This window comes from Pecten maximus, chromosome 9 (assembly GCF_902652985.1).
Source record: "Pecten maximus chromosome 9, xPecMax1.1, whole genome shotgun sequence".
In the NCBI taxonomy this organism is placed as follows: Eukaryota; Metazoa; Mollusca; class Bivalvia; order Pectinida; family Pectinidae; genus Pecten; species Pecten maximus.
The window spans coordinates 8,824,042-8,838,262 of record NC_047023.1 but is presented as its reverse complement, the minus strand read 5'-3'; the positions used below and the strand labels follow the sequence as shown (position 1 = coordinate 8,838,262).

The window sequence follows — 14,221 nt, the reverse complement described above, 5'->3', positions numbered from 1 at the left end:
AATGATCGATTAGTTTCCTTTTGAAATTGAATACAATGACAAAAATCAATTGTGCAAAAATTTTCAAACAATTATTTTTGACGATTTAAGCGATACAGTATACTCTGGATCAATCAAGTGTTTGTGTTGAAAACCGTGAAATGCTGAGATTGAGGACTGAGAATGTGAAGAATCTAGTGAGTAGATCTACTAAACAAAATAAACCCGTCTTAAGAAATAGATTATTTGTATTTTAAGATAAGCAAAATCATTTTGTAAAATCGTGATGAGACAAATACACACTTATACGGATTGTTAGACACGGTACGTTGTTTCGTCTACTTTCAGTTTCCCTATCTATACAGCATGGCGTCAGCTTAGATGCCCGGATTCTAATAAAATATGTGATACATAATTGTAGCAAACTCTCTTCTATATAATTAGTAGAACCCGAACACATCTGCGTGGCATGTACAGCTAATGACATACAGTACAGTTTATGTTGTACACATATGTGTAAAAGTAGACGGTCGACTTAGCTCAGACTAGGATTTTTGACTAGGATTTTTTGCAGGCCAGAAACTTTTAGTAGAAAATAAAGAACTTACCCAAAGTGAAATTATTCTACCACTGTATGCTTTAAAATTATGAATATCATGAATAATCCATGATTTGTAATGTATGATATGATAGTTTTCGGTGTTAACTTTTCATTCCTATTGGTATTTTTATTTTTCACAAACAAAAAGGAAGGAAACAGTTTACTACAACAGTTATGTTTTTAGCAACATGTATGCAGCATAAAAAAATGTACACTTGTATACATGTATTATGAAGTAATGAAAAATTTCCTGCCAGCACTGGGCCTGGACATAGTGACTTCATAACTCTCAAGGCAAACATACCACCAAGAGGATTAAGGGAATTTTCTGCTAGTCAGAGCTAGTAAGGTGACTATATACTGTCAAGTTTCATATATTGTCTCAGGATAGTGTACATGTACTTTATATCTATGTATAGGTCTCCGGTCAGCATCATTAAATTGAAAAAAAAACCTTCTATTGTACATGTATATCACAATTACATTTTATACATTTTTTTAAAAAGTCTATAAGAAAAATTATTTCTTCCAGATTTTTGCAGATTAAAAATCATACACAATGTTTGGACAAGTTGTGATTGGTCCACCTGGATCTGGAAAGACAACTTACTGTCTGGGCATGTCCGAATTCCTCACCTCCCTCGGTCGGGAGGTAGCTGTCATCAACCTAGACCCAGCCAATGAACACCTCCCTTACAAATGTGCTTTGGATATCGCAGATCTAGTGAAACTTGAGGATGTGATGGAAATGGTAAAACTTGGACCCAATGGTGGACTGGTGTATTGTATGGAGTATCTGGAGAAAAATATTGACTGGCTCAAAACAGAACTTGAGAAATTAGGTAATAAATACCTGTTGTTTGATTTGCCAGGACAAGTGGAACTTTATACTCACCATAACTCGGTGAGAAATGTCGTCCGTCAGCTACAGAAGTGGGACTTTAGGCTGGTGGCAGTCCATCTTGTTGATTCTCATTATTGCAGTGATGCTTCCAAATTTATCTCTGTCTTGTTAACCTCTCTGTCCACCATGTTACAGCTAGAACTGCCTCATGTAAATGTTTTGTCCAAGTGTGATCTCATAGAAACTTTTGGCAAGCTTTCTTTTAACCTGGATTTCTACACAGAAGTGCTTGATCTGTCCTACTTACTAGACCAGTTCAAGGTAAGTATTGACAATAAGTTTTTCTCCACTTTATTACGAATGGTGATGATCTTATTTGATATATACTGGCTTTTAGAGTTTATGTGCCTGCATGGTAAAAGCATAGTAACATTTTCATCAAATTAAAATGACATCTTTGAAATTTATAATTCAGTAGTTAATGTTTAATTCATTCTTATTGATACATTGTATATGCAACATTAAATTTTGGCAATATAAAACATTTATAAGAGCCTTTAGTAATTAACTCTTATTCACTTTTATATTTCATTTACATTTATGTTTAATGGTGTGACATACCCCATTAACAACTAAACAACTAGGTGGTAGAAAATCATTATAATGTACATGTTTGGTATATATCTTCACAGTATGTTATGATGTTAGAGAGAAGGTTCGTACTGCCAGTTATATTTTACACAGAAGGACTAGGTCACTTTACAATAACCTGGTTTAATGGTTATCAAGCTTTAAATTATTGATGCATGTTGATGTTATTACAGGAGGATGAACAGTTCCATAAGTACAAGAAGCTGAATGCTGCACTGGTGGACATTATAGAGGAATACAGTCTCGTCTCCTTCATCACACTTAATGTACAGGTAAACATGATGTACAGGTAAACTTAATGTACAGGTAAACATAATGTACAGGTAAACATAATGTACAGGTAAACTTAATGTACAGGTAAACATAATGTACAGGTAAACTTAATGTACAGGTAAACTTAATGTACAGGTAAACTCAATGTACAGGTAAACTCAATGTACAGGTAAACTCAATGTACAGGTAAACTCAATGTACAGGTAAAGTTAATGTACAGGTAAACTTAATGTACAAGTAAACTTAATGTACAGTTAAACTTAATGTACAGGTAAACTTAATGTACAAGTAAACTTAATGTACAGGTTAATGTACAGGTAAACATAATGTTCAGGTAATCATGATGTAAAGGTAAACTTAATGTAAAGGTAAACCATAAAGTACAGGTAAATATAATGTACATGTAAACATAATGTACAGGTAATCATGGTGTAAAGGTAAACATAATGTACAGGAAAACTTAATGTACAGGTAAACATAATGTACAGGTAAGCCATAATGTACAGGAAAACTTAATGTACAGGTAAACATAATGTACAGGTACACCTATTGTACAGGTTAACATAATGTACAGGTAAAGTTAATGTATAGGTAAACATAATGTACAGGTACACCTATTGTACAGGTAAGCCATAATGTACAGGAAAACTTATGTACAGGTAAACATAATGTACTGGTACACCTATTGTACAGGTAAACATAATGTACAGGTAAAGTTAATGTATAGGTAAACATAATGTACAGGTACACCTATTGTACAGGTAAACATAATGTACAGGAAAACTTAATGTACAGGTAAACATAATGTACAGGTACACCTATTGTACAGGTAAACATAATGTACAGGTAAAGTTAATGTATAGGTAAACATAATGTACAGGTACACCTATTGTACAGGTAAGCCATAATGTACAGGAAAACTTAATGTACAGGTAAACATAATGTACAGGTACACCTATTGTACAGGTAAACATAATGTACAGGTAAAGTTAATGTATAGGTAAACATAATGTACAGGTACACCTATTGTACAGGTAAGCCATAATGTACAGGTAAACATAATGTACAGGTAAGCCAAAATGTACAGGTAAACTTAATGTACAGGTAAACATAATGTACAGGTAAACTTAATGTACAGGTAAACATAATATACAGATAAACATAATGTACAGGTAAATATAATGTACAGGTAAACTTATTACACATGTAAACTTAATGTACAGGTAAACTTAATGTACAGGTAAACATAATGTACAGGTAAACTAATTGTACAGATAAACTAAATGTACAGGTAAACATAATACACAGGTAAACTTAATACACAAGTAAACTTAACACACAGATACATTCATAATATGTTGATTGCTTGATTGACTTGATGTTTTAGTCTAATTGACGGAATGATTTTCTACCAATCGTTTCATTGTTTGTTGTCAGGAGAAGGAAAGCATGTTGCGTGTGATGAAGGTTGTCGACAAAGCCAATGGCTATCTGTTTGGTGACCTTGAGGAGCGTAACCTCCAGTCACTCATGTCCTGTGCGATTGGGGCAGAGTTTGAATACGAAAAGATCAAAGACGTTCGTGAGAAATACATGGACATGTCTAACGAGCCACCGGACGTATCAGATGAAGAAATGGCACCGTCATAACTTATTTCATGTCTTTATCCTCGACTTAACATTGTCTACTGATGTATTCAGTATAATTCTATAGCTCGGACGTTAATCGTTATAACTGTTAAATCGGTACGATTTTCAGCTTTAATGATAAATATGCCTTGTAAGGTAGGGCAACTGATAATGAACAGTTTGTTAATTTTATGATATTTTTTAAAGGTTTTGAAGGTTTGAAAAGATTTACCTGTACTGTCAACAGATACAGATGCTGAAATGTTTGGTGTACATTTGTAAACAACATACAAACACTACATTGTTAGTGTTGGATTTTCACAATGTGTGCGACAGATTACTATAGTGTGAACATTCTATTGAAGAAATAAAAATTACTTGGTATGTCAGTGTTGTGGTGAATTCAATATACTGTGTCAGAGGCTATCACACATTCTACAAAATATTTTTAATATAAAATTGTTTATTTTCTTTATTTGCATCAAAATTTTTGCTGAATAAAGTAAAACTACCAAGTTTTAAATGATTTTCATGGCATTCATTTGTTTGCAGATCATGGTTAATTTTATGAAAGTAAGTAAAGTTTAAAGAAAAAAAAACTATGTCCTCAGACCCTTCCTCATCTGCTTTGAAATTCAAATTAAAACCCATCATCTTGTATATATTTCCTGGTTAAATAAATAAAATGTCCCTTCTTAATTAAAACCCTTCATCTTGTATATATTTGCTGCTTAAATAAATAAAATGTCCCTGTTATTTTTTCAGAGAAGAATGTGTGGGAAAAAAGCATCACAAACAAACCTTATTCCTGTAATATACATTAAAATACAAATATTTAATTATAAAATTAAAGCACATTAATGTGAAACAAATACTAAGAACCATGATAAATCTTTGTTTTCCACGTTTTGAAGCAGTTTATATGAAAATGAATAATGATTGGTTCAAAAAAGAAAATCCCATACCGTCATCAGTTTTTATTAATTTCTTTATTAATTTTTTTTTTCACCAATAAAATTACTCGCTCCCTCGTCCTTTTTAGAAAAAAATGCACGGTGTGCAAGAATCAATTTTAGCTAGCAACGTTTCCTATAGTTTAGGAGTTACGCCCCTTTGTACAGTAAACCTGCAGATGTTACTGCAGACCAAATAGTATTTGTGAAGGCTAAAAATAACTCTGGTCCAACTGGTGCCGTGATTGAAATGGTCATTGCTCAGTAAAATCGACAATACATCTGTCACTATACAAAGTAGCTAAATTGTCCATTTTAGTATGAAAACTTGGAATGAAGTCTTTTCCTCTATCAGAAACGTGTATTAGTTACGTTTCTTCTTCTATCTAGCAGTCTACAATAAAAGCTCACGTTGTCACGGGGGTTAGATTGGTTGCCTTTCCCCTTTTAAGAGGGATGTTCATCTTAACTTTGGTAAAATATCTGTAAATTAACGTTAAAAACTAAATGTACGCAATACCTGACGGTACATAACATTGTATAGCTGTAGCCTGACGGTACATGTATCGTTGTATCAGGCGTTAATACTACTAAAATTAGCCTAATTACTTATAGTCAGGTAGAAATAAACATAACAGTTAATTATAACGTGAATTCTAATTATTGTTTCGTATGGTTATCAATAAAATCATTTATTTCAATGAATCATGTCTGCCGATGTTCAGAATTTCAGAAATATTCGTAACTATACTACAGTGTAGTATGTATATCAATCCTCGGACCTGTCAGTCGTCTGCATGAATTTGAATCGGAAAGGTAAAAACCTATAAGATATAGAAGGAGAAAAAAAGATTTTAAAAGCAAAATTATATACGAAAATTAAGAAATATACACACACAAAAAAAAGAAGAAAAAAAAAGCTTTTATAGAAGTAACAAAGCTACCAGTAACGTTTATTCCAATTATTTAAATCAGAGACCTATATACTACATTAATATAGATCTCTGCTTAAATGCGCATCTATTATTTTCCAGAGTTGAGAAGGGTTGCGTTCAACTGGATTTGATTGCAAAGACAGATAATTATACATCCAAACGTTTGTAATTGGGTTGTACTTTTGCTATTACGTAATATCAAATTTTCATATTATCTAGCTTTCAATATGCGTTAAGACAGGTTTGAAATCAAAACAACACAAAAAAAAAAAAATCCTACGACATCGCGTTCCTTCATTTCTTAACTTATAACGACTGATTCAAATATAAAGAAAAAGAAGAAGAAAGAAAGAAAAAATTCTCTTCCGAAATAAAGACAAGATTGTCTTTGTCCATCACACATTTATACATTTATGCAATGAATAAAAAAGAAGAAAGAAAGAGAGAGAAAAAGCTCTTCCGAAAAAAAAAAAGACAAGATTTGTTTTGTCCATCACACATACACACACAATGTAATACACACGGGTTGAAAATTTAAATTTCTTACAAGAAAGGAGATACAAAAAAAAAGTATAAATATTATCGTCCGAAGGAGGGAACATTTGGTTTGGTTTGATTGTAAGATTGAACGACATGAAATAATGAAGATTGGGGAGAGAATGCCGTATTACGTAATTTTCGTTTCTCTGTCACAAACTCAGACCATGGTGATAGTGGTGTGTGTCGGATCGCAAGTATCTTGAACCGGGATCAGCAAATGGCTCATTTTCATTTGTTCATCTCTCAGGCTTATATTTTTTGCACTCATTATCAATAAATGCTAAAACGATTAATTTTCGGTGCTGAATATTAACAAGAAATTCAATAGGAACTCATATTCCGGATGTACGTGTCAACCGAAACAATTATCCGGTCGCTCATACACGTAGACAAATCACAGGGATCTGACACGAATTCCCTATCCGATACGTGTATAATATGTTATATATTTATCGTTGGTTGATAATTTGTGCCAAGTCCCTGTGGACAAAATTGACATTCGTATCTAACATTAAACAATTACTTTTTCTCGTACATCAACTACTGGCAGTACTGACTATACCGGAAAGGCACATTCTGTTTGAAATATACATGTATGTGCAATGTATATAATGACTTTAACAAAATGAGCATAACGTGAAATTATGAACATTGATGATTATTATCATTTTGTTTCATTTAACCGGCAAAAATGTATTTATGTATTTATGGGTATATTCTGGTAACCGGATAAAGATATCCTGTTTGTGATGGTGCATACAGTAACCGGATACAGGTCCCCTGTGTGTGGTTGTTATACAGTAACCGGATACAGGTCCCCTGTGTGTGGTTGTTATACAGTAACCGGATACAGGTCCTCTGTGTGTGGTTGGTATACAGTAACCGGATACAGGTCCCCTGTGTGTGGTTGGTATACAGTAACCGGATAAAGATATCCTATGTCTGATGGGATATACAGTAACCAGATACAGGTCCCCTGTGTGTGGTTGGTATACGGTAACCGGATAAAGATATCCTATGTCTGGTGGGATATACAGTAACCGGATACAGGTCCCCTGTGTGTGGTTGGTATACGGTAACCGGATAAAGATATCCTATGTCTTGTGGGATATACAGTAACCGGATACAGGTCCCCTGTGTGTGGTTGGTATATGGTAACCGGATACAGGTATCCTTTGTGTGGTTGGTATACGGTAACCAGATACAGGTATCCTTTGTGTGTTTGGTTATACAGTAACCGGATATAGGTATCCTGTGTGTGGTTAGGTACACGGTAACCGGATACAGGTATCGTGTGTGGTGGGTATACGGTAACCAGATACAGGTATCCTGTGTGTGGTTGGTTATACAGTAACCGGATATAGGTGTCCTGTGTGTGGTTGGTATATGGTAACCGGATACAGGTATCATGTGTGTGGTGAGTATACGGTAACCAGATACAGGTATCCTGTGTGTGGTTGGTTATACAGTAACCGGATACAGGTATCCTTTGTGTGTTTGGTATATGGTAACCGGATACAGGTATCATGTGTGTGGTGGGTATACGGTAACCAGATACAGGTATCCTGTGTATGGTTGGTTATACAGTAACCGGATACGTGTATCCTGTGTGTGGTTAGGTACACGGTAACCGGATACATGTATCCTGTGTGTGGTTAGATACACGGTAACCGGATACAGATATCCTGCGTTTGTGGTGGGTTATAACCAGATACAGATATCCTGTATGTGGTGGGATATATGGTGATAGGATACAGATATCTTTTGTGTGGTTGGATAAACGGTAACCGGATAAAGAGATCCTGTTTGGGTGGGTATACGGTAACCGGATATAATCACTTATTACAATTTCCCCGTGAGTAAGCCTATAGGTAAAGCTGTCTTGCAGTGCAGATTTTAGCTATGAGACGATTCCTCTAAATACCGTGTGTTTGATGGGGTGCAGTATCCGGTGAGGTCACGAGCCAGGGATCGGGCCCCGTGTCCTGTTGTTTCCGATCCCCCTCGCCATTTATCACGGACTCTGTGATAGGCGACCATCATTGCACAGGACCGGGTCGGTGACGAGCCAATTTCTTCCACACGCGAGTGTACAAGTGAACTGCATAAACTAACAATTTCCCCAAATTTGGGATCTCATCAATGGCATTGCACACAAAAGTGATTTAAGCATTTGTGATATGGTTGTAATGTGGAATTGTCATGAAACAATATGGGAAGCCATCCGGCGGGAGCTGCCCGTTCTGCTCCTCTCTCCATTGTTCATTTCGTCCGATGATTTACATAATTTTTCACTTGACATCTGATGTATCGAGGCAATTATCAAGAAATTTGCGGCTCAGAGCCGACTCCCGAGGGTCTGTTGATCGTTATGGCACATCAGTATGGGCCCTAGATAGTCCGCCACGTCCTACAATGGCCGACCGTGATAAAATAATATCTTACGATGAAAGTTGTATCTGTCGGCCTTGGCGAAATCCATTACGTGAGCCAGCAGAAACCGGATCGCCATTATTCCTTCACACCTCCCCCCGCTTACAAAACTCGCGTTATAATGCCGATTTTTCACCATCAGATCATACCGACATTTTATTTCCAATAGTTTCCGCCGATCGTTGTCACTGAAATATCAATGACTACCACCGACTTTGATTCAGAGAGTTGCATTCCCGTTCACACCTCGTCCCATCCGCAAAATAAGTCGGTCGTTTTTTAATCTCCTTCTCCAGATCTTTGTCAATATTTAATAGCGATTTTAAGTGTGTTTCGCTAGTGCCGTCTTTGATCAAATTGTCCACATAAAGACGAATTGTTATCCGCTGTATTTCTACTGGCCTTAATGTTATCTGCCAATAGCCTTGATTTTGATTACGTAAAATACTAAATTGCTTCCTTATAAAGTCGTCCTTTATTAAACAAGATTTTCTCGATATTCGCTTTTATGCGCAATACGGTACTTCTCCAATAACTAGCAACCGCTTTACGCTCTGTCAACTCTTCAAATGTTCCAGATCCTCATTAAATTTACTTCAATAATATACACGTTTTATTGCTAGAGTGACTTGTATCTGTAGTATATCTATGTGTACTACTTGTGTAGTATTTGCCCGGCGATGAATCATTCAGAGTCAGTATACGGCGATGTAAGAGTTGTCTCCCATCGGTCGTCTCTTACGTCAGATGACCTTCAACTTCCATTCCCGCGGTCCGTATGCGGTTACAGCGTGTCATAAGATGACTTTTTTGTCATCGCTCTAGCGACTTCGATTTCAAACGGATTTTGATCAATATGCCGCAAACGAGTTCGTGTTTCAGATTGTCAAGGTCAAGGTCATAGTTACTATTTAAAGAATATCATTGTTTTCGCGACTTCGTTTTGAAATAGTTTGATCAAACTTTGCATTGGTAACGTATACAAATATCCCGACCGAGTTGGTGTTAGCACGTGAGGGCAAAATACAACTTCGACATTATAGACGTTTTAACCATTCACAGCCGTCGTTTGACCACGTCGACACTACCGGTATTTTAACCATTCACAGCCGTCGTTGGACCACGTCAACACTACCGGTATTTTAACCTTCACAGCCGTCGTTGGACCACGTCGACACCACGTCGACACTACCGGTATTTTAACCTTTCACAGCCGTCGTTTGACCACGTCAACACTACCGGTATTTTAACCTTTCACAGCCGTCGTTGGACCACGTCGACACTACCGGTATTTTAACCTTCACAGCCGTCGTTGGACCACGTCGACACTACCGGTATTTTAACCTTTCACAGCCGTCGTTGGACCACGTCGACACTGCCGGTATTTTAACCATTCACCGCCGTCGTTTGACCACGTCAACACTACCGGTATTTTAACCTTTCACAGCCGTCGTTGGACCACGTCAACACTACCGGTATTTTAACCTTTCACAGCCGTCGTTTGACCACGTCAACACTACCGGTATTTTAACCTTCACAGCCGTCGTTGGACCACGTCGACACCACGTCGACACTACCGGTATTTTAACCTTCACAGCCGTCGTTGGACCACGTCGACACTACCGGTATTTTAAGCTTTCACAGCCGTCGTTGGACCACGTCGACACCACGTCGACACTACCGGTATTTTAACCATTCAGAGCCGTCGTTGGACCACGTCAACACTACCGGTATTTTAACCTTCACAACCGTCGTTGGACCACGTCGACACTACCGGTATTTTAACCTTCACAGCCGTCGTTGGACCACGTCAACACTACCGGTATTTTAAGCTTTCACCGCGTCGTTTGACCACGTCAACACTCCCGGTATTTTAACCATTCACCGCCGTCGTTTGACCACGTCAACACTATCGGTATTTTAACCTTCACAGCCGTCGTTGGACCACGTCGACACTACCGGTATTTTAACCATTCACAGCCGTCGTTGGACCACCTACCGGTATTTTAACCTTTCACAGCCGTCGTTGGACCACGTCGACACTACCGGTATTTTAACCTTAACAGCCGTCGTTGGACCACGTCGACACTACCGGTATTTTAACCTTAACAGCCGTCGTTGGACCACGTCGACTCTGCTTTCGCCTCCGTCGTTGGACCACGTCGACACTGCTTTCGCCTCCGTCGTTTGAGCACGTCGAGAATATCGGTATGTTATCGTAGAGCCATATATAATGTGATCTATAATCAGTTATTACTTATGTGACCTACATACTGTTCAGTTACCATCAGTCTGGTTTTATCCTTCAATTTTATTCCATTGCTTGACCAGTCACCGATTGCGTGACCGTAACCTATTTTACATGTTTTATTGAATAACATCGCCACAATATTTTCTGGCATGCACATCCTCTGATTCTGATGGATATAACTGAATATTCATAAAACATTACATGTCTATACTCGATATATACATTCCATTCATTTATTTTTATAATTGGACAAAGTCGCCGATGAAGTATTACCAAACATAAACGAATTACAAGAAATACAAACTCGGTTAATTTAACTTTTTTTATTATTTTAATTTGGATTCCTTATGATATTTCAATCTTCGGCACGTGCTTTGATTATAAGTCGGAGTCATCTCGTGTCCACTTTTGACCCCTGACCTCGGCTGTCGCCACCGCCGGGAGCGACCGTGTTCTCTGAAACAGATCCGTGTCCGTATTCCGGGAACTTACTCGCTCTGGACGGCGAACACGCAAAAACAGAATTTCCACTTAATCGGTAATTTCTCACTTTACTTTAATCGGAGGCCTGTCTGAATGAAATGATTCTGACTTCTCATGCACGGAGCTATTTTGTTATACCGATGGGAAACATAACAGAATAATCAATTTCAGAGAGAAATCAGATTCGTTTATTTATGCAGTTTTTCACTCGATTGTGTCCGTACGGTATCGTCAGTGCGTCCTCTTATCTCTCGCTCATTTCTGATACAGGCCGCGCGCGCGAGAGTGTCGTCTGCCCATCTCCCGCCCTCCAAACATCCCGTTTTGATGTCATTCCTCGTTACGAGTTTATTTATAACCATAAATATCGTGGAAAAGACTGCCAATTGTCGTAATGAATTGATTGATTCATAAAAATAATTGAGATCATCAAGAATAATTACCATCGTTTGTATAATCATGTTTATCTTAATTTCCCTCTATTTAATGCATTTGATATTCGCCATTAAAATTCTTGCTTCCAAACTTTCGATAACTGACGACATAACACTATATATTTATGGATGTAATTCTCCAAGGTATTGCCTCTAATGAAAGCCGTTTCACACATCCTCTTATCATGACCGTACCGCGGAGGGATTCGATCTAGGATGACGTCACACCCGACATTATTCCTGACTGACGACGCTGACTGACAGCGCGTGTAAGAGAATGTCGTAACTTACCAGCAATAGAGGAAGATTAGGGGTCGGTTATCGAAAACTGTCTAAATATCCAAACACTATTCCGGTTATCATAGAATGTCTGAACATAATAATACGAAAATCAAATCAATACTTGCCATTTGGCTGTATTTGACTAATGCAGTTTTGACAGTTAATTTTTGGTTGTATCGTTATTTCCCCATGTTCATGGAATTCGACTCAGCATTTAGATTAACGACTCCGATTAATAAAAAAAATTGGCAACATAATCAAACTGTATCATCAACTTAAACTGTATTTCGAAATGATAGTCTGTCTTGAACTGCTACTAAGAGATTTCCCCATCAAGCACTTTTCTGCGTTATGGCGTTTCCATGTAACAAGGTTTCCATCTCATAAAGTTTCAATCACTAACAAAAACTCCTAGTCGAATCTTCTAATTCATCTTTTAGTACATACTGAACTACGCTTACGAGGAGGTTTTTATACTATAAGTACCAATGTAGTAATTTGCAATTCTGGGGGACATAATGTCCTTGTCTGTCAGCAAGTTACGGCGAGTATACAACCGAGCTCTTTTGAATAGCAATATAGTTTCTTTTGTTCCAAATATAAGTGTGATGGCATTGTTTATTTGCAAAACTTCACAGATGACCTAGGCGCTGCTATCTTTCTATGGCGTCTGATGTTGGTACTGCGCACCCGAAACAATCACATGAAAATCATACCTGGCTGTTTGTTCCCCAAGACACCCTTCCTCAAATGACACTGGCTGTGTGTGTTCCACAAAGACACCCGTCCACAAATGACCCTGGCTGTTTGTGTTCCCCCAAGGCACCCGTCCTCAAATGACCCTGACTGTTTTTGTTCCAACAAGACAACCGTCCACATGTGGCCCTGACTGTTTGTTATCCGAGACACCAGTTCTCGTGTGACCCTGGCTGTGTGTGTTCCCCCAAGACACCCGTCCTGAAATAACCCTGGCTGTGTGTGTTCCCCCAAGACACCCGTCCTCAAATGACCCTGGCTGTGTGTGTTCCCCCAAGACACCCGTCCGCAAATGACCCTGGCTGTTTGTGTCCCCAAGACACCCTTCCTCAAATGACACTGGCTGTGTGTGTTCCCCCAAGACACCCGTCCACAAATGACCCTGGCTGTTTGTGTTCCCCCAAGGCACCCTTCCTCAAATGACCCTGGCTGTGTGTGTTCCCCAAGACACCCGACCTCAAATGACCCTGACTGTTTGTGTTCCCCAAGACACCCGTCCTCAAATGACCCTGGCTGTGTGTGTTCCCCAAGACACCCGACCTCAAATGACCCTGACTGTTTGTGTTCCTCCAAAACACCCGTCCTCAAATGACCCTGACTGTTTGTGTTCCCCCAAGACACCCGTCCTCCAATGACATAACTGTTAGTGTCCCCTTATACACCCGTCCTCATGTGACACTGTTTGTGTTCCCCCAAGACACCCGTCCGCAAATGACACTGACTGTTTGTGTTCCCCCAAGACACCCGTCCTCCAATGACATAACTGTTAGTGTCCCCTTATACACCCGTCCTCATGTGACACTGTTTGTGTTCCCCCAAGACACCCGTCCACAAATGACCCTGACTGTTTGTGTTCCCCCAAGATACCCGTCCGCAAATGACCCTGGCTGTATGTGTCCCCAAGACATCCGTCGTCACAATACAACTTAATGACATAGGACACACACCGCCTAATTATATAAGTGAATGACCATTATCGTCGGACCATTCCCGGTATATGTCAACAAAATTCAACTGGTGGATCTTGAGACGTTCGGAACATGTTTAAAACGATCGCGCATTCATGACGTCTTGAATATGCTGTCTCTTGACTTCAAATGCCATCTTTGGCTTCAAATACCATCTCAGGATTATTCCAGATAAGGTTTTGATAACTGATAAATTCCAGAAGTAGCGA

At 38.4% G+C, this 14,221-nt stretch overlaps 1 protein-coding gene across 2 annotated transcripts; it reads left to right on the top strand.

The window, feature by feature from the left end:
• Positions 1 to 79: 79 nt before the first annotated feature.
• LOC117334936 (GPN-loop GTPase 2-like) lies at positions 80 to 4,361 on the top strand. Of its 2 annotated transcripts, none has more exons than XM_033894794.1 (4): positions 80 to 176; positions 1,113 to 1,745; positions 2,249 to 2,347; positions 3,786 to 4,361. In XM_033894794.1, the coding sequence occupies exons 2-4, from the start codon at positions 1,140 to 1,142 to the stop codon at positions 3,996 to 3,998; spliced, it is 918 nt and encodes a 305-aa protein (XP_033750685.1). In that variant the 5' UTR covers positions 80 to 176; positions 1,113 to 1,139; the 3' UTR covers positions 3,999 to 4,361. The 2 variants fall into 2 exon arrangements, with proteins under 2 accessions (XP_033750685.1, XP_033750686.1); XM_033894795.1 differs by lacking the exon at positions 80 to 176 and adding an exon at positions 838 to 929.
• The last annotated feature ends 9,860 nt before the right edge of the window (positions 4,362 to 14,221 follow it).